General features: G+C 39.9%; 1 protein-coding gene across 5 annotated transcripts in view; it reads right to left on the reverse strand.

Moving 5' to 3' along the window:
- The window catches only part of SLIT3 (slit guidance ligand 3), a 463,958-nt gene that overhangs the window by 92,142 nt on the left and 350,278 nt on the right, over positions 1 to 21,538 (reverse strand). For all 5 annotated transcript variants that reach the window (XM_079319922.1, XM_079319923.1, XM_079319921.1 and 2 more), the window contains 5 exons: positions 18,041 to 18,191; positions 16,832 to 16,906; positions 9,007 to 9,150; positions 6,484 to 6,627; positions 1,422 to 1,585 (listed from right to left, as the gene is read on the reverse strand). In XM_079319922.1, coding sequence (XP_079176048.1) covers positions 1,422 to 1,585; positions 6,484 to 6,627; positions 9,007 to 9,150; positions 16,832 to 16,906; positions 18,041 to 18,191 — 678 coding nt within the window. The remainder of the gene's footprint in view (positions 1 to 1,421; positions 1,586 to 6,483; positions 6,628 to 9,006; positions 9,151 to 16,831; positions 16,907 to 18,040; positions 18,192 to 21,538) is intronic.

A 21,538-nucleotide genomic window follows, 5' to 3' on the forward strand; every position in this document is an offset into this window, starting at 1 on the left:
AAAAATGGTTTCAAAGATCCATAAACAGCAGATTAAATCTTGTAATTGAAGAACAATAGGGTTTCTGCAGTAGAAACCAACGCTTTGAAGCTGGGAACATTAAAGCATGGATTTTCCCCAAAAGCAACAGGCTTTGCAAAACATAAGGCACATGCCTGCAGCAGGATCACGATGTATGTGAAAGGAAACACTTAGTGGCACATTCCCGGGATGACAGGAGGGGAAGCTCAGAGCTGTGTGTGAGCACAGGCAGCCCGAGCTGGCCGGCTGGGAGAGCAGCGCTCCCCGCCCGCTCTTCCCTTTAACTGATGCAGGGACTAATTGAGACAGATCTGCTGCTTTCTTCTCTCTGCTGGAGGCACCCATGAGCACTGAGATTAAAGAAAAAGACTGGAAGTCCTGGTACAAGATAACAGAACTAGCCCTGACTCTATGGGTAGGAATCATTTGCATTCAGAGGGTTGGGGAGGCACCACCAGACTACAGAAGAACAGATTTTTTTTTCTTTTCTTCCCCGCTGAGTTTAATGACTGGAAACAAAATTCAAAGTCCTTCATAAACCTGTAGAAAGAACATTTTTTTTTAGCATATTTCATTTTCCCCTGTGTTCTGTGTTTCACACCCTGCCACTACTTTCCATTTGCCTCAACTCCAAGTTACTGCCTGACAGAGAAAGCTCCCAACTGTGGAATGACATTTTGTGCACCAGGATTCTTCTTTTCTCCCGAGTGTGGAATGTCAATCTGTGGACCAGGATTTTGGTTGGTTTTGGGGCTTTTTTTTTCTCTCAAATTAAAAGTGAATTATTCTTTTATGACTAAACTTGGGTCTCCTGAGCTCTGAGCTCAGGAACCTGGGCCTGTTGCCAGATTGCTTGACTAGGACAGGAATTAATTTTTACTCTAAGTAGGGAACTTCTATCACTCATCTTGTCTCTTTAGAGGTATGACTAACTGCACCTCCAGCCTATCTGGTCTTAACAAGCTGCAAGTCAAGTTAGCAGGGCATTCACCAAGCAATTTTCTCCTTACTAGTTTCTCTAAAGTCTGCTTGATCAGAAGACAAAAACTAACTGGAGAATGGAAGAAATGTCAGGGTATTTTCTTTTAAACCCACATAGACCCAACAAAGCACAAAGCATCACTGAGTCATTTCAAGGACCAGGATGACACCAGGATTAGACAAAGCAGAGCATCTGTCTACAATAAATTAATTCTTATATTTAGGTGTAGATAGCAGAAATTCAGAAACTGGAAATCAAGAATAAAAATATGTCACTCATAGATAACAATGATCTTCAGCTCTAGGTGTCTGCCTTTTCCATCAATAAACCAAAATGTTTACTATGCTTGGTAGGGAGGGACCTTCTCACAGAGGTGCCAACATTACCACAAGAGCCAAATCTAATTGGATCTTCTTACCATCACAGGTAAAGTCCTGGACATCTACATCTTGGATTGGAATATCCTTTAAGAAGAAGGGTTTCAAGCAGCGTGGATTTCCACTGACAATTCTCTTCTTCCTCAGCCATTTCCCCAGCCAGGCCAAATGGCAGTTACAATTAAAGGAGTTAGCCAGCAAATTGCTGAAAGGGAACAAAACATGATTCCATTACACATGAACATACAGACATACTGAAATAACTACAGAAAGATGAGGGGCTCCACGTCCAGGCTCTTTCCTGTGGTCTGTTCCTGTGAGACTCCTCCTCCATCCTGCAGATCCTGGGAAGTTCTATGCAGGTTTTGTATTAGGGATTGTAATTAAAATACATATAGTTATGCATATATAGACATATGCTTAGAAACCAAAGTGCTTAAAATTTTTATTTAAACATACATCACTACCAGGGCTGGATTTATTGTAGAATTCCACCCAAACTACAGCTCACACCTTAGTCTAAACTCATCTCAGTCACACCCACATGTGCATGATCTTCAAAATGATCAAAATGGGGCATGTACCTGCCCCAGCACTCTCATGTGCTCTCCCCTTTGCCTCTGTCCCAGCCCATAAAAACCAGAGCCAGGAGGGAGCCATGGCAAGCTGAATTTGGGGCTCCTATTGAAACAGCAAGGGTAGTTCTATATGTGTACATATATAAATACACAAAGCAGCACTGTCATCTTGAGCCACTTATGAAGTTTTTTCGGGTCTGGATATCTGCAAAGAAAAGCATCTGCTCTGCTGCTTTGTGAACTTTGTGGGGTCTGCTTCAAATCTTGCTCCAGCTCCTGAAATATCTTCCATGCAGAGCTGCAGCCTAGGCATGGTGCTGTGGTGTGCAGACCCCAAAGCAATCATCACCAAGAGAGGGATGGAGCCTTAACACAGCCTGGCTTAGCAACTCTTTCCTAACTAAACTTCAGATGAAAGAAAGAACCTGAGATCCCTGGTAAAAAGGGAGAGCTGGCTATGCTATGTACAGAGACAGGGAGAATCAACAGCCTCAGTCTGAGGTTGCCTCACAGAAGAAGAAAGAGCTGTAAGGGCCTGTGTGTGGAAAATAAAGTATCTCAGCTAATATTGATAGAATTTTCACATCATGTATGAATGTGTCCAAGAGTTAATATTTTGGTAGCACAGAAAGAAAGATGATAATGAAATTTATTTAAAATATAGCATATCTTTTAAGGCAATACATTTGAAGGCAAAAAAGAGGCACTTCAAGTTCAGGTGTAGTAGCTGAAGTAGCTTGTAAGTCTTAACTTGCAAGATGCTTTCACAAACCTAAATATGCAGTCAAAATCACATTAGGACTTCAGCCAAACAATCCCTTCAGAAAACAACAGTACTGAATACAAAAGCATGTGGCACATTTAAGGTGGGGCAATTAGAAAGCAACTCCTAAATTCTGTATATTCTAGGCCAACATCACATAGCCACAATATGATTTACAGCTGCTCTCAGCACTGCAGCACAGCCCACTTCAATCACTGCTCTGCCCTGGAGCTCTGGGGTTAATCCCATGTGGATCTAACACAGGCTTTGGACATTGTGGAGAATGGAGGACTGAGGGGATCAGAAAAATCAGCACAGTGTTATAAAAATACTCCACCTGCTTCATACTAAGATTCAAATGCCACAGGGAGGTGAGAAAACCAACAGGTTACACAAGAGCAAAGAGGTGCAAAAAAGCACTGAAAGCAATACTCTAATTCTAACTGCTTTCCTTCTGAATTGATTTCCTTTTTCTTTAATCCATAATGGGACCACATGCAGGATGCTTTGTATATTTTCCACACTGCTACACTTTGGCATGAGCAGAGTGCCTAAACCAAATGTCCAAACGGCTGGCACTGAGTGAGCCAGTGCTCCAAAGGCATTTGTTCCACTGATGGAAGACAGTGAGATCATATTCACAGAGCTACTTCCATGACACAAATCCTCAGAATTAAATCACCTACAATTGGAAACAAACAGCAGGTGTGTATATTCAGGTTTCTGGAAAGCCAGCAGCTCTGAGAGTAAAGGATATCTTGCACATCTAGAGAGGATCTTACCAAGATGTATCAAAAACTTTTGTGAACATTCAATCTACAAAATGCTCCACATCAAAAATAGCAATTATCCCTGTCTAGAGAGGAGAGACTGTTTTGACTTAATATGCTACTTCTCACTAGTTGAGTAGCAGTAAATACCCACAAAGCCTCCTTTTCTTCTTGGCAAACAGAGGTTAACATATGATGTGAAATTTTTGGAATCTTTAGATTAGAAGTTGTATTATGCTTTTTCTTAGGAAGTAAGAAAGAAATAGGTTGTTACAGATAAAATTAAAAAATAAACAGATCTCCCATTTAGAAATTCAAATCACTCACAAAAAAAGGACAAATTTATCTTGTCAGCAATTCCTCAAGTTCTTCTGCCACTTTAGCAACATCTAGATTTTATCCTTTTCCAACTGCAGAGCAGGGATTTTTAGCTCCAATGCAGTATGAAGTTCACACATGTCCCTACATACATGCTCTTTCCACAGCAAGACTGTGATGCAACTTTTGATAGAAATGTAAGATGAAGTCTCTCCTTAAAGCATCACATGGATAAAGACATTTCCTCCTTGACTTGAAATGAAATTGAAAGTCTGGAAAAGCCAATTATATGCCAAAGCTTTACTGAGGAAACTGACTATTCAAGTGGAGTTCTCAAATCAGAAACAGTAATGTTGGGCAGAAAAACTGATGTGAAAACTCATCATTATAATAATCAGAGTTCCTACACATACAATAGCAATTTACCCACTCAGACAGAAATGCAGCAATCAAACTTTTAGCAGAGATCTTGTGCTAACATTAAATTCAGAAGTGTTTACTCAAGGAAATAGACATATTTTAAAAATCAAGGGGAAATAGAAGTCTTGAGGAATGAAATATGCATATTCTACTACAAGTGCCTCTTCAAAATTGCAAAGAAATCATAGAATATTAACTATTTAAATGGATTCTAGTGACCTGCTAGAAAAACATGCTGGAACACATCTGGATGTTTTTGAAATTAGGTCAAAAATGTCTTCTGGAATTCAGGTTAAGTTTATACAAGAACAGTTATAGTTCATTCTGGCATTAGCTTCATGAAGTTATTTCAATAATAATCCATGGAAAAGCAGTTCTGCTTGCAAATATCTGCCCTTGACTGTGTAAGAACTAAAAGACATGAGTGAATTTTCCATGTGAATAAGTGCAAGTGCACTTCAAATTAAGATTCTATAGTGCCTAGTTTGACAAACAACAAAATAAAAATTGCTATTTTTCTCTAGAAAATAGATGTCCTTCGTCTATTGGAAATCATTAGATAGGGCATTATTTTCAGACCTACCCATGTTTTGAGAATATCAACTAGACTGACTAACAAAGGGTAAGATCAAAAGGAACAATGTCCTTTAGTGCTGCAAATATGCCAGTATAAAAATGGAAATGGGGCTTTGCATGAATTTTTGTCTCCCATTGACGGATGTAGAAGTGAGACATTACAATACCCAAAGTGTGGGTTGAGCAGGGAAAGCAGTCACACCATCTAACTTCAGTGGTGGTGTCACCCAATAAATCCACCTACAACAGAGCACTGCTGGGAAATGAACAAAGCTGAACTCTGCATTTAGGTGTCAAAAACCACCATGGCCTCAACCCAAGGTCTAAAGAAGTCAAAAACACACCTTTTTAACCTGTAGATCAAACACAGAATGAAAATGAGTCAAAGAACGAAGTTTTCCACCAAGGCACAGCTAGGAACCAACAGGATTATAAATGAGTGCCAAAGCAATGCATTCTAATTAGCAGCAGCTTTAATTGCTCTCACAAGAGAAAAAAAGAAAATGGGCTATTTTCTAACAAACTATGACAAAGACAGTCCTATGAAAGCAAGGTAGGGACTTCACAGACTGATTCAGAGAGGGAGCCACGGAGGGAAGCCAGAGACAGCTGAGAGGAGCAGGCAGGCACTGCCTGCAGCACAGTGACAACAAGCTTTCAGCAAGTGCCACTTGCTTTGACCAGAGACTTGAAAACAGTCAATAATCTGCTTCTGTTTCTCTCTTTGTCTATCAATTTCAAGGAGACTCTTGGGACTACACAATGTAAAAGGAAAGAAAATTCTGTGTTCCTTACACTGCATGGACTAATGCCAAAATGATAACTGATTTGCTGGTGAAAGGTTGCCACAGCAAAGGGAAAGTGTGAGCAACAAAGCAGCTGAGATTCAACACTTCTTTCTTTGCCCAAATATGATGGGAAATGTTTTTCAATCCTGGAATGCAATAGGATTGAGTTTATTTAGACAGGAGAATTAGGCTGTATTTTCAGGACAGACAATTTCCATTAACAGCAACACCAGGGTCCCCTCTCACAGCTGGAAACAAAAGGCAGACTTTCTTTCCATATTTATCAGTCTGTACTTTATTAAAATGGACATACTAAAAAAGCATTTGAAAATATTTAAGAAGCATGGGAAATACTTCAAGGAATGATTGAAAAGTGTAAGAGAATTAAAATAAAACTTAGGTTGGGATTTTCAAATTCATATTCAATAAGACTTGACTATTTTGTCTTCTTCCGATGCTCTGAAAATCTAAGAATTAGCTAGTAGACTTCTGATATCTAACTAATTTAACTTAAATCCGAGAAAGTTGTTCTTACAAAATCAGACTCTACTGACACTAAAGCAGTTTCAGGGAGCTGAGTGTGTGATAAACTACACTCCTTTAATCTGCAGAAATTGTTTTACATGACCTTCCCCTGCACTGGGCTATGACACAGCAAAACACTCATCCTCCCTGAGGCTGGCAACCTCCAAGTGTTTTCAGCCACTCCAGCTGAAACTATTAATTTTTTTTTTTTAAATCACATCTTGTATCCTTCAAACCTGTGATTGCAATAGGATGGATTTTTCTTTACCTAGATGAGATTTTCCATATAAACGAAAAAGTCCTTTTTTCAAAAGGAAAGCACAGCACAGCACCATGACATGTTCATCCATAAAAAGAAAACTTACATTGTAGACAAAGAGACCAGTGTGCTGAAGGCTCCAGGGGTGATGGTGCTGATGTGATTGTCATACAGAGAGAGGAGCCTCACTGAGCTCAGGCCAGCAAAGGTGTCGTTGTTTATACAGCTGATGGAGTTGCTCCTCAACATCCTACAAGGATTAAAACAGGGAATTAAGAACTACTGGAAAAGGGTACAATTTAAGGATGGGAGATGCTTTACCAAGGGCATCAAGAGAAGCTTTGGAAACTATTCTGTTTTTATTGACTACTGAAGTAGAACACAGCTAGAGGAGGGTTAGATTCATGTAAACATGGTCTCAAGAATTTAAAATTCATCTCTTCCACTCAACATCAGAGGCTGATGGGAGGTGCACATCTGAAAGCAATATGCAATTAAAATTATCACTAGTGGCAAACTTGAAATAAAATCTAAGGGCTCAATTTAATAAATATCTGAGAGTAAGCTCAGATGTATTTCAGAGATCAATTGAGAAAGACTGCCAGAAGTGTGTGACAATAACAATACTGGCTGCATTACTTCTGCTCATGTCCTGGATGTTTTTTGTAATCCACACTGTAAAAGTATGGAAGGAAACAATACCCTCATCAAAAATCAAGAAATATCTTAGGCAAGATTTCCAGACCTGGCACAGGCTCTGGAATGTCATTATCATCATTAATTGTGGAGACAAAACCCAGTAATCATTCTATAAAATGGTCTTTGCTTGGTGTTTGTACCAGATGAATCAGTGCTGTGTTTTGGAAGATACATCTCTCTGAGTTGTTATGGTAACAATGAACTCGACAATAAAGACCAATTAATCTGAGAGACTGGAGTATCTTGTTTCACTCCATTGCAAAAAAGGCTCCTGTATTTGTTACACTGCATGCCAATCAATATCTGGGTCTGTAAACACCACTGCACTGTTGTGATATTCCTACTTAGGTGAAATATTATTCATTAATTAAAGCACACTACCAAAGATCTACAAAATACATTCAGCCCAAGCTGCTGTTACAGTGAATTGATCCTCCAAGCTGAGGAGGGCTAACTCTTGGGTATCAGATTCATGCAGTGAATAGTGGAAATTCAGACTCCCTTAGAGGAGTTTGAATTTAAATCTGAGATTGGTACCTGCCAGCTGGGCATTGAAATGCTGCATCAGCAGCTACCTGAAAATCACCAAAGAGAGTTTAGATGTGGCTGGGAAAACATCCACAGCATCATTACAGACATGCCATGTTTGAGGCTGAGCATTGGGCTGTTCTGCATCTCTGGTTTCTGTGCAGTTACCACCAGAGGCACCACGGTCTCTGTCATTTTGGGATTGCAGCTGGGGTGAAACTGTGTCAGGAAAGACCCACAGGGCACAGAGACACACCTTTGCCAGGTCAAGAGCACAAGCTCTAAAATGAACAGGTAGTAAATGAGAGAATAAGGCTTAGCAGCAGTGGAAGCATTTCTCCTGCCCTGTGTGGAACGTGTCAGGCAGCAGAACTGCAAGATGGGATGGATGAATTTGAATGCCAATATATCCTGTACAGTGATTTATTACATTGAGGAACATACAGTCTTTTAAAAGCTGGACCATGACCCTCACAAATGCAGCCCCTTTCCAAAAGATCACTATTTTAATGTTGAAAGAAAGTCAATTAATGGATAGCATTATATGTCCCTCAAGCCAAACCCTTTGGTTTCATATCATGGTTCACCATGCACTGTGTGCCCTTCCTGAAAGAAAACTTAGACTCACAAATCCTCATATCATGCTGTGTATATTTAGACTGCTTTATCAGCTGGGGGAAATGTAGGTCAGGTCAGCAGGATAGCTTGAATGTTAAGCATCTTTTTATTAAAAAATGCTGAATTTTGTTTAGGAGCACTGCCACAGGCTGCTTTACAGTATAAAAATTGATTTAATATCTATGGGCAGTATTTTCAAATCCCTTAGTAAAGTGCATACATTAAATTAAAGAACAGATGGCTGTAACCACAAAAAATGTTAATGGAACAGCAAAAGTTCCATATTTGTCATTACAGAACAGAAAGAAAGTCCTTGAAATGAAACTTCAATTTCTTTTTACACTTGAGTAAGGACTGAACTAATTGTGTCATGACACCTTGCAACATAAGCAGTATTTTTTGCTAATGAATAAACTGCATAATTGTATTTTGATTGCTTGACAGCCCCACCTAGTCAAGTGTTTTCTTTGTACAGCACAACTCCAATTTGGGTGGAGGAACAGTGGAGGATGAACAAAGAGATAGTAAACATGTTCCTACTCATCTCGTTTCCACAGGAAGTAAGAAAATAATAAAACCATTAAATGACTGGAAGTGCAAAAATTTGACACGTGACAGGAACCCCATCATGTTACTCCTGTGAAAATCTGCCCATTTGACAGAAACAGCACAAACCTCAAACCTGCACTAGAGATATACTGAAGCCCTAGCATGAAAGGAGCCCCGGGTGTGAGTGGCAGTGTGAGAGCAGGCAGGGCTGCAGAGGAGCAGGGTTTGCACTCACAGGGTCTTCAGGCCAGCCAGGCCCCTGAACATGCGGCCGTGCACGGACTCCAGCTGGTTCTCGGTCAGGATCAGCTCCTGCACGCCCAACGCGCCCTCAAACGCGCCCTCGCGGATCTCCTTGATCTTGTTGTTGCTTAGGTTTCTGCAGGGACACAACCAGAAAATCAACAATTTCGTTCCAAGCATCACACGGGAAGGAGGAGGATGGGAAGGATTTGTTCCCTTCAGTGGTTATCTGGAGAGATGTTCATTCAGCAAGGAAAGCAGCCAGAAATCAAAGGTGTTCCTACAAGTAGCTCCCTTGCACCCACCAAAACCACAATTATTTCAGCTATATCAAGGAAATTTAAATTAATGCAGTTACCGGCTTTTAACACCTCATGTAGTTTTTTTTCCTATCCATGTCTGGGGAAACAGTAAGTACTTCCAAAAATAACAATAAACAGGAAGTTTCCAGCATCTGATTCCTGTCCATGAAGTTATGGACAAGGCTTGGGTCTGGGTGCTCATCTGGCAAAAGTCAGTTAATGTTACTGCCATTGAAATGGTGTCACAAATGGAAATATGGACAACTTTTATTCACTGTACCATGTATCTGAAACCTACTTTAGTATGTGCACTTAAACAAAAAAACAGCACTCAAAAGGAAACAAGTATCTCTTAATTGCCAATTCACAGCCACTTCAATACACAGCATTATTTTCTGAATATTTACTCTGCCTATACAGTCTCAAGATGTTTGCTTATAGATCAATATTAGAAAACTTTGATCTACAAAGTCAAATGAAGTTCTCCTGAAATGCAAAATTAATCTTTTGAATATTTCATATTTGTGAAAACCCCAGTGAACAGACAATTTCCGAATGATAAAAGTGCCATCAGAGATGCATAAAAATAAATGGCATTTAATTATTTAAAACACTTTTATAGAAGGCCTTAAGCACATTAAAACTTTGAGCCTGAGTCCTTCAAGCATCTCCCATGATGTCCTGTATAGATTATGATGAATAATTCTATTTGCTGAGGTTTATGACAGGAAACATTGTTCTTTGTTTTACTATCTACAACAAAAAGGAGAAAGTACAAGATGTGTTCTTGGTCCCAAGAAGATGCTAAATTCCAACACCATTACTCATGCAGAGTAGCACATTATTGCAGAAATGATCCCAGTACAGACACAGTGTGAGTAATTGTTCCAAAATCCAATTCCAGGTGATATAAAACAAATGACAAGGTATCAGATTAACACCTGGGCTACTCTGCTTAGAAGAGCTGGCAATCTTACTGGGATAAAAGTTGACAGAAGACATGGAAAGAGGACAACTTGGCCTCAGATAGAAATAATGTGGGTCTTGCTCTTTTCAGAAGTCATCACTTAATAAAAAAAAAAAAAAAAAAAAAAAAAAGCCTTGGAAATATGTTTCATGTGGGAAACTGGAGAGCACTGGTTTATGTCTGCTGAACAACTGTCAGAGAGTGGGCCCTACAGCATGTGGCCCATCACCTCTTGTGCTTTCTTGTGATCAGAAAGAATAGGAGCATGCCAGCAATCAGCCAAAAATAACATAAAAACATATAGAAATACTTACACGCAGATTTCTCTCTCCAGAAGTTTAGTGCTTTGTGTAACGCTCACATGAAGAGTTTATGTTCAGTGTCAAAGCAAGTCAAGGGAGGATATTCTGACATATGCATTTAATTTTGGGGCTCAGCTATTTCTCTAGTGGAAATGTTTATAGCTCAGCATCTCTTCAGAATGCTGGCATAAATAAATGCTCCCAAAGATGCCCCTCCTGGTACAGACCATGCCATGATGCATATTTGCACAGAATAAGTAAGTAAATGTTTGTGGGGGGAAGGGAAAGAGAGTTACTGCAATAGACAAAGACTTTGCAGATTGCAAACTGACCTACCCTTGTAGTTACAAAATTCCATTAGTTACTTTTTAGCATATAAAAGATATTTAGGTACATACATTAAAACATGGGGGCAATTTTAGTGGTCTGTTGGATACTGAAGGCAAAAAAGAGCAAGTATTGGAGACAAAAACTGGCCAAGATCTGCAAAGGGATTGGCACTTTATGCAGTGCAAACATCTGAATTTTAATTGCTGCCAAAGGACTTCAGCAGATAGACAACTCCACTCATTTGAGCCAATAATGCCTGATCTTTTCAGCAGCACAAAATTACCCATAAATATGCCAGCAGGCTCAGAAGAAGCCAATTATAAATACCTTTCCCATGCAAAAGATTTGAAAATCCAAGATTATGTTGAAATCAAAGTTGCAAGGCAGAGAAAAGAGAAGCTCTGCAATAACAAATAGGTAAAAATGTTACAGCCCTGAAATCTTGCCTGGAGTATTGTCAAAGCAGATGTTCTGCCAACCTGGATTTTGTTATTTGTCTTCCTGAATTAGAGTTTCCATATCAGAATGCAACAAAAAAAGTGGTAGATGACAACATTCAGTCACCTAAAAAAAATTTTTCCTCCTAAAGTCTGAACAGCTAGAATAATAAACTTGAGAAATTATGTACTTTTCAGTCTAGAGTTACCAGGAAAAATAATCAGCTGGTATAAATGTTAAAAAATAAAAGCTTTGTAACCTTCTGCCTAGTCTGCAACTCAGAGACCTCTAACTCCATCCTTCCCATCTCTAAAAGATTATTTTATATGTGATCATCACACTTGACAAGGAATTTTTTTATCAGAAAAAGCCTGCTGACAATTTACAGCAAGCTCCCACTACACAAAAGCCCCACCCTCTTGCAACATTGAGCTTCTACCAGGAATTCTTCTTGAAATACTGGAAGACAGTTGAAAAGAGACTGAGTTTTGAGATTCCTATGCCCTCTGGCAGGACTCAAATGGGAGCCAAGCCTGACTCAGCCTGGTAACTCCTGAAGGCTTATTCCATAAGGACTTCCTGATTTACCCTCATGATAGCATTTGATCCTATTTCCAGGCTTTTATTTTGAGCAAGAGGTCAAAATAAATTTTCAGAAAGCCTGGGTCTGCTTTATGGGGGGCTGTGAATAGGAAATGAAGATATCAAGAAGCTATCAAGGTGGCATTGTTCACACAGCTCACCTTTCAGTAACATTTAATTTATTTGACAGCTGAAGTTTGTGATATTATTATTTCTGTTGATCACATAACTTCAACACAGAGCAAGCTGGATTCTATTCAGCTTAAGAAGCATTCACCCTGTTGTACCTGCTGGGTCAATGTCAGGATTTCAGCTCCCTATTGCTGAGTTACTGACACACCTTTCCATCTGGAAAACCCCTGAGCCCAGCCCAAGCACAAGGGATCTGCTTGGTCTCACATCCAGCCCTGCAGTTTTATCATAAAAACAGCCTGTTCTGAGTGGGGTTTCCCTAGAATATTTCTGTCTGCTGGGGATGTGTTTGGAATATTTAAACACATGTGAGGAGGAAAAGCCCAGTGCTGCTGCACTCCTCTGGAGGATGCTGAGAGAGTTTTACAGCCTTTACCAATAGTCTGGCTGGGTTTGATGGTGTGAGCTGTTTTCAGGAGCTGCATGGCACTGAAAGTCTGAAATACTACAGACAGGGTGAATTGTACCCAGTGACACTCCTATACTGATCCAGCAGAGCAGACTGATGGCCTTGCTGTAAAAAACACAATGAGCCCAAACACCAGGAAGCACAGCACACTCCAAAAAACAGACTCTGCTTCTGTATAACAGATGACTGCAATCTCATTTGCCATGGCAAAATTCATGCTTAGGGGAAGGAACAACAGGTACCAGCTGTTTCCAAGGGCACAAACTGCTTCTGCCTCCCCAAGAAACTTGATATTCTGGTTTTGAAACTGACTTCTAGTCTGCAAACTTTATCATGATTCAATTTTATTTACATGTAAAATGTTCAAATCCTGGTCTGACACTCCATACAGTTCAATCTAGCAGAAATACTTACAGCCAAATTAAGCCTCCAAAGGCAATTACATGCTGGAGGTGGGTTGGCAGTACCAGCTATTGGCAAGACAGCCTGACATTTCTTATAATAAAGACCATGTTATATGTTCACTTTGTAACTTTGGCAAGATTTAACTGAATGAACTGTTAGATGACCCTTTCAGGTTTTGAGGTAAATATTTTTAATTACTCTTGTTCTGAAGAGAAGAGGTCAGTCCCCTTTCTCCCCAGCAGTGCATGAAGTATGGCAGTTCACCTTTTTATTTTGAATGTGAGCTCATTGCTGATTTTTTTTTCCCTGCAGAAACAGCTGCTGGGACCTCAGTGGGAATGGTCACTGATTTCCTGTAAGCACAGGAGAGTGGGCAAGCTCTAGAGATGGCATCTGGAGCTGCAGCCTCTGCCTGTGGGTCAGCATCCCATTTCAGCAAGCAAGGGTATCTCTGTGCTCCCTCTGAGTCAGACACCAGGGGGGTTTGGACATTGAGCCTGTCATGGCCAGGAGACCCCTCCAGGCTCCCACTGCCATGGAGTCCCCAGGCACTCAAAGGTTTTTTTCCTAATTAACAACTTGAGGTATTGACAACTGGTGGGGTCCCAGCATTTGCTTCATGCTGAATTTGGTAGTTGCTGCAAGAAAAGAACTGCTCCCTTCCACAAAAGTCAGAACCTCACCTCTGTGACTGATGATGTCTCATGTCTCCCCTCCCCCTATCTGACACCCTGACATGTTGAGTGAGAAGATCTTTCCCTGGAAACATAATTCCCTGTGAATGGCAGAAGCTTCCAGCTCCCATGGCTGGAGGGCGGCAGGTCCTGGAGACTTTCTGTATCCTGGGCATAGCATTCCCCCAAAAGTCCAAGCCCTGGAGCTGCTCCTACTCTTCAAGAGCTCAGAAATGCATCTTTTCATTTCTCCTGCACTTCAGGCACATTCAAAGTGCTCTTTGCTAACCACTGTAAAATATCAGCAACACAGTCCTTGGAGCCTGAAGTCAGTGGGTGGGATTTCAGTCTTCAGAGACTTCAGCTTTCCCTCTACACTTGCAAGATCAGGTAAGGCAATGTGGAAAGAACACAATGAAAGCAAAACAGAGGTCACTGAACAACCCAGTAGATTACTTCTGGACTGGATTAGACTTGTCTAGAAGAATCTGCACCAATCTTTTTATTCTACTATAAAAAGCATTAAACATAAAGATCATTAAAATTCAGATTATGAAAGTAGCATTATGTATATGGGATTTTGCAGTTAATTGTTGAAGTTAATTATTTTTTTTAATAGGCACATGCAGATATGTTAACCTTTTAAAAACCAGCAGGGTAATTGTAGCAATTTAATTACTAAGTAAAATGTTGCATCACATTGCGTTATGTACCTCTGACCTTTACATTTCTATATCAAGAATTCAATTTTGTTTTGCATTAAAATGTATTAAATCCTAGGCTGACACATCATACAGTAAGGTTCAGCTTAGGAGGACTATTTACAGACAAAATACAGCACAAGAGCTAATTACATATCAGAGGTGGGGTTGGTTCTACCATCTATTGCAAAGGTGGTCAGACACTTCTCATTTTTTTCCCCATCATTTTGTTTCTCTGGAATTCTTCTGGAGCTTTACCAGCCACAGTGGAACTATGGTTCTCTGAAATTAAGATTCTTTGCAAAGTTCCTTGGCATGGATCTAGCACTAGTCCTTAACTCAAGTGAAAGACAACCAGAGGGCAAGCATTCAAATACCCTTCAGATATGCATATTACAAATACTAAGATTCATTTTGGGAAAAAAGAGCATTTAAGAGAAAAAATAAAGAAAAAAAAATTATAATATTTAGGTTAATGCCCTGCCTAGGAAGCAATTCAATTTCCAGACAGATTTCTCCACTTGCTGTTTGCCTTTAACACTTAAGTAGACAAGGAATATATGATGAGACAGAGTCAACCAAATAATAGTTGGGTTTCTTGTCCCTTATAGACACCAGAAAATGGGGATTTGATCAATGTTCTTCCCCTGTGATCTAACAGTAGCAGTGAGCCCCAGTGCAGATCCTGTGCCTGACATTCCTGTCACAGAGAGCTGCTGCTTTGGGACCATGAGCAGCAGCAATCCCACCTGTGGCATTCCCCCACATTTCCCTTCTTGCATGGTGGAGAAGGGCCTTCCATTAGCAGAAGGATTTGGTCTAGTTAACTTGGAAGGAAAGGGGTATTTGTTTGCTTTTTTCTTCCTGGTAATTCCTTCTTTTCACAAAATGGAAGAAACAGGAAAAGAAGTCTAATGTGGCTTTTTAAAGATCAGGCCACTGAGTAAAGTTGTGGTTGAAATGTTGGTCTGCTTATATGAAAAAACACCATTTTCAGAAAATGCCTTTAATTAAAATGGAGAAACTTCTTTAGAACATCAGGCAGAACAAAAGAAAAGAGCTCAGCTACAAAGATTTCCCAAAGAGCCTCTGCTTGGAGGCTGCCACTAAAACCCAGCAAGAGATACTTTGTGGGGTGCAGCTTCTTTTTGCTATGAGTTTGACCTGCTCTTGCACACCTCTGATCTCAGCAGCTATCAAGGACAGATAAAAGAATCTTTTGTTTCACAGGAAACAAACTCTTAAAAATACTCTCACAATGGCTTCATGCTGGATTTATGCCCAAATACAGCTCCTGTCGAGGCATCCCTCCCTCTCAGTGATCGATGTGGGCAGGAAGGACAGCACTGCACTTCCATGCAGAAGTTTTAAATAAAAACAAATTATTCCAATTTTCAAACCATAAATCCTGAAGGTTTGATGAGGACAGATGCTTTCCAGTTTGTCTGTACACTTATATAGCATGCATTTTTCATTCCTGTTTACTATCTACTTACACAGGGAACAGAGCACTTAACAATGTCAACATCATTTTCTGAGTGCACTGTAGCTACAAATTATTGATCATTCATAAAACATGAGGCAAATGTTTGTGATTAGTTCCCCAAGTCTGATGGTCTGACTTACACAAATACCATCCCACCCCAAGCCTGCAGAGCCTGAAACTCTTGCAGAAATAAAAAGAATCCCACCACAGTTGCCTCCAAAGTCCCTGAGATCTCACATGGATTCAAATGGCCAGAAAGCTCCAGATGGCACAAACCACGAGAAACAAATGCAGAACAAATTGCCTGGTTTGGTTGGGTTTCTTAAATTGGTTTGATCCAAACAATAAAGCCTTACTAAAAGCAAACAGTTAATGAGACATTAGCAATGGGTCTATAGGGTTAATACTTTAAATAACTTCAGAAGGATCCATTTTCAAGACTATCAGCAGGTACCTGACATATTATTCTCTTCCCAAAATTCTGCTCTTATTAAATATATACAATGCACTATGCCAGGACTGCCAGGAGATTCACACAGCTATATTTGAACAACTGATCTATATGCTTGCTAATTTATTCTCCTCTCTAAACCAATAATGATCACCAGAAGCTGCCATAGTCTATATCTTGTAATACTATTTTCCTTTGACTATTTGAAACAACCACACCACAGCTGGAGGCACACAATACATTTGAGAGACAAGACCAAAATGCTGAATGTCATAATCATCTCTATCAATAAGCATACATTGGAATAAACTCTGGGACAGAATTCCTGTCAGTCTTTTTGAGTGAAAGACTAAGAAATGTAGCCTTAAAAACCCACTGAAACATCAGCCTAGGGATCTTCATCTGTCAGTATGGTTTAACTGTGCCTAACCATCCAACAGGGAACTATTTCAGTTTCGTTAAACTCACATTAAAAAAGTGATTTCTATTACTGCAGGGCTAAACTATAAAAAACTCATCCCTTCCTCCTTCTTTCCAATCCAAGGCTGCATGTATTCTAACAAGCAACTCAGACTTACATTTTCCTGAGGTTGGGCAATTTCTTGAAGAGTCCAACAGCTTCCAAAACAGAAATATCATTGTCATTTAGACGCCTGAGAGGAACAAACAAAGAGATATTTAATGTTTTTCATTAATCTGCATTGTCTGTAAATGTATCTCTGTGATATTCAGGGCTACCACACAGAGAACCATGACCTTTGTTAAGCAAGGCACTCTTTGCCATCTCCCCCAGACTCCTACAGGTGAAAGAGTTGAGCTTTGCAGGGAAAGGGACATAGAGGACTATCTGTAGGAAAAGCTTAGGATGCCTTAAAGAGTGTAATGCCAAAGGGCAGTGTCAGAGCCCTTCATCTTCCAGTGCATGGGATAAGGAATTATTGACCTGATCTATTGCACACAAACCTCGTTTGCCTGGTTGAACCTCTGTGGTGCATTCTGCTACATGGGACACACAATTGGAGACGTGGTCCATGTAACCAGAAAAGCTCTGATTTCAGGCCCTTTCCTATAAAAGTCTGCTGATCTTCAAAATGAATGTGAAGGCCACTGTCTTGGCAGGCTTGGGATGTAAAATTCTTTCTCTGATTGCCCATAGCTTCATTGTGTCCATGTAGAATCTTCACTGTATTTTTTCTTGACTCAGTTCAATAATTTTTATGAGGTTTTAAATAGAATAAGTACAATAAATACAACACTAACTCAAAAAAGAAAATTCTGTTTGAAGGGGCTGTTAATGCAAGAAAAGAACCAGAATCTTCAGTTGATAAGCAATAAAAATGTTTTCTCATACTCAAATTTCTTGAAGTTATATTAGTTTAATAAGACCTGTTCCATCCAAGTAGCAGGCAATGCAGAAATGGGACGAGCTCCTGATCACAGATTCACTCAAATAGTTAAAATCATTTGCTAAATAAAAATGACCAGGTGCAGAGGCAGAGGACTCCAGGGTAGACTGGACAGGAAGGACACAGCTTGGAAGTGGCCAGCATTGGAGGAGGACACATGGCTGGTGCAGGGGGCCCTGGCTCCTTTCTCACCCCCACAGCTGGCACAAATGCTGAGGAAATGAGAGTTGTGGTGCAACTCTGAAGTAAAATTAACTTTCTCATTTTCACACCGGGATGAAAGTAGGAGGTGCCTTTAACTATGTGAGTGTCTTTTAAAGCTTTTAAAAGCCAGGAAAGCTGGCATGGCCAGCTGAGCCCTGTGGGCAGAGGCACACTCACAGGTCAGTGGTGTACTCGGGGAGGTGCGTGGGCAGCCGCGTGAGCTTTTGGTTCGAGCAGTCCACGATCGTCCCCTCGCAGCGGCACTTCTCGGGACACACGAGGTCCATGAAACACTTCCCAGTGAATTTACTTCTGTAATCCTCTGACCCTGCAATAAAAGGAAAACATATTCCAGCAAACAGTTGTTGATAATTGCAGCAACCAGAGGTGTCATGGAATCCATCCTCAGCATTGCCTCCTGTCATCCCCCAGCTCCCGCACACAGTTTTAATACTTGCCAAGGACTTGTGCTCAGCAATTTTAAAAACTGCTCCCAAGACCTGTCCCTGGCTTTTCACTCTCCCCTTAACAGACTAATTCCTTGTCTAACAAGCTTACCTGTTAAGATATTTTCCAGCAAAGTCACTTTTTTCCCATTTGGAATTTAGTTCAGCAACAAGGAAAAGGCATCTCATGACAGAATTCAAATGACAAAAAACTTTTAAAGATATCATTTGAAAGTCCCAAATGTTCAGGCCTCAGCTATTAGAGCTGGTTTTTAGAGCAATCTTTTATTAGACAACCTTGTCAACTTTCCAACAATTAGATATCTTTATTAACTATGTTAAACAAACAGCAAAGGAAAGTAATAGCAGTTTAAATCATTTTCATTTTAATTAAGGAATGGGTAGAGCATACTTAGTGAGAAGCACTCCCTGATGTACCATTACATTGTGATTGCCAGACCTCTTTGACTGGGTTTTTGACCCATTCTAATGAAATGCTTTTCCAATTAGGCTCAGTGAACTAATCTGTCCTTTTCAGGTTTGGTTGTTCTTGTTTAATAGCAGCAGGTTGGAAACTCGATCTCAGTGCTTCAAGGAACCAGGAGGAATAATAAATGTGTATGAAAGCAAAGTGCTGCCAAACCCCCACCATGCAATTCCTGCCTACCCACTTCATATTTCATAATGGAAGCACCAGACCCATTGCAGGAACCCTGTGCAAGGCTCAGGGATTGAAATTACCAAGAAACACTTTTCAAGTTTTCCAAATTTTTAAAAGTCAATTACAAGGCTTTCTCAGAGAGAGGAGCTGAACAAATGTTTGAAGAACCCAAAAACATCAACAAAAACTTAAGCTGAAATTTGTTTATAGAGACTTGACAACATTGATCACCTGCTTCCCCTTCCCAGACTGATAAATACACCACTGCCCATTTTATGACCATGTACTATATTCTGAAAGAAAAAAGATGTTTCCTAAATCCACTATTATTTTTAATTTATGTTACACATTATCTCCACAGGGTTTATGTTACACATTATCTCCACAGGGTGATGCAGTGAAAACAATTCTACAGGCAATTCAACACTTTGATCCCACAGACACACTTTGGTTTAGTTTTGTAATTCCAAGATGGAATATGAGAACATTGACATTCAGATTTGTACCTTACTACTATACTGGTGTTAAATACTTTGCTGGTTTTTGTACTCCTTATAAATTATACATCTAAAGTGCAACTTCCCTGACTACACAGCACTTAAAGTATTAGGACCACCGGGCATTTTAAAGCATTATAAAAATACAGTCTAAGATTTTCCCAACACCACTACCTTTTAAATTCTCATCCTTTTACAAAAATCTAACATTTGATTCCCAGTCCTAGGCATTCCAAGCTTGGTACTCAGAATGTTTGGTTGTTTACGATTCCTTGGAAACAATACCAAAGACAAACAGTTATCAGAACCAGAGTTTATTAAAACTGCTACAATCACAGTACACATTGAATAACTCACCAACAATTGGTGATCAGAAAGAGTTTTGGGAATCCCCAGCTTAACCCTTGAAGACGCACTTATAAGTTTCCTAGTAGAAGTTCTTGTCAAAAAAAATACTCAAAAACAAGATGAAGTTACATAGGGTAAATATAGTTGGCACCCACTCTCCTGATCACATCTGTGCACAGCTACCACCCCTGAGACAGGGGAAAGAAAGGCCTCTCAGCTCAGCAGAGGAGGAAGGGAGCAAACATCACCTTCATACTTCTTGGGTTTTTTGTTCTTTCTTTCTCTTCTCTTTCTCTTTTTTTTTTTTTTTTTTTTTTTTTTTTTTTTTTCCTTCTTCATTTTGAGTTTAAATAAGAGTTACTCAGGTAATCAGTGAGTCAAAAGTAATCAACAGCCTGTATGTGCTCAGCAAGTGCTCAGTCATGTCTTAGCCTGAGAGACAGCAGGAATCACCTGCCAAACACCAGACAAAATTTACTATTTGACCTGAGTCTTGAGATCACTTGGACAGGTGGCTGCTCTATTAAGATATTCCCATCTGGGATAGCAATGTGAAATTCAGCCATCTGCTTGCAGAACTGTTTAAGCACATATATCCATTCCTCCTGACTGCAGGGCTCTGAGAGAACACAACAGGACTCAGGAAGCACAGTTCACCACCACAGGCAGGGAATACTTCTTGCACACTATAAAATCACCCGTGGAAAGCCACAGAGAAGAGATGCATGACCTCTGCTCTCTAGTCTCTAGCAATTCCCCAAATTAATAAGAATTAAAGTTTGCTGTAAAACAAGTAGCCAAGGCAACAGCAAGGCCTGTGTGTAACTGAGGGCAGCTGTGGTTATTTGATTTGTTAGTTACTCTGATAACATTTTTATTTCACAACCAAAGTGACACCACTATCAGGTACTGTGATTTCTTATTATCATAAAACAAATACACCATGGCATTCTAAAGGACAGCAGGACTGAGATATAGAAACATCTCATTTCCATGTACTCAAACATTCTATGTGCCTCTCTGATAACCACGTGGAGAATTAGGTGACAGAGAGAAACACCTTTTCATTCTACTCTTCTTTTAAAGCATTGCTTAGAAAACCTGATTCCAGTTTTTAAAACTTAGTTTTGCCCAAAGGACTTAAAAGGCATTCTGGAAGATTGTTAAGATTGTTCTGCTACAAATCAGGCTGTCTCAACAGGGCTTGAAAAGTGACCTGATACATTTATTCTAGAAAATGATGCAGCTGCCTCACATTTGGCACCAAAAATGTGACCATTGAGATCAGCTGGTCTAAAACTTGAATGAAAAACCCAGGAATCTCAGAAGTTCTTCACAGAACCATGAAATCATAATTCTCTCAGGGCATAAAAAAGAAGTGCATTTTTTGGTCCTAATTCCACATTTCTAGTGTTAATTTTTATCAGTAACTGTGGAGAAAATCTAAGAATCCTAGATGTCCTTCTTCTGACTGCTCCACAACAGATATGTGACAAATTTGCACAACAAGGCAATATATCAGTATAGGAAAACTTCTGTATGAGCTCCACGAAGTCCTTTATGAATAGGTATCATTATCTCTGTGTAGGGGGGGTTAGGTAGAAGTATTTTGAAGATCTTACCTAAGCTGTCAAAGCTAAAATGGCCCATTTGGATTTGCTGACTCAGCTTTACCCTATGGAATTATTGGATAGTGGTGTTTCCATACAGGCCATGTTAACCA

This window comes from Erithacus rubecula (genome assembly GCF_903797595.1).
Source record: "Erithacus rubecula genome assembly, chromosome: 16".
NCBI classification, from domain to species: domain Eukaryota; kingdom Metazoa; phylum Chordata; class Aves; order Passeriformes; family Muscicapidae; genus Erithacus; species Erithacus rubecula.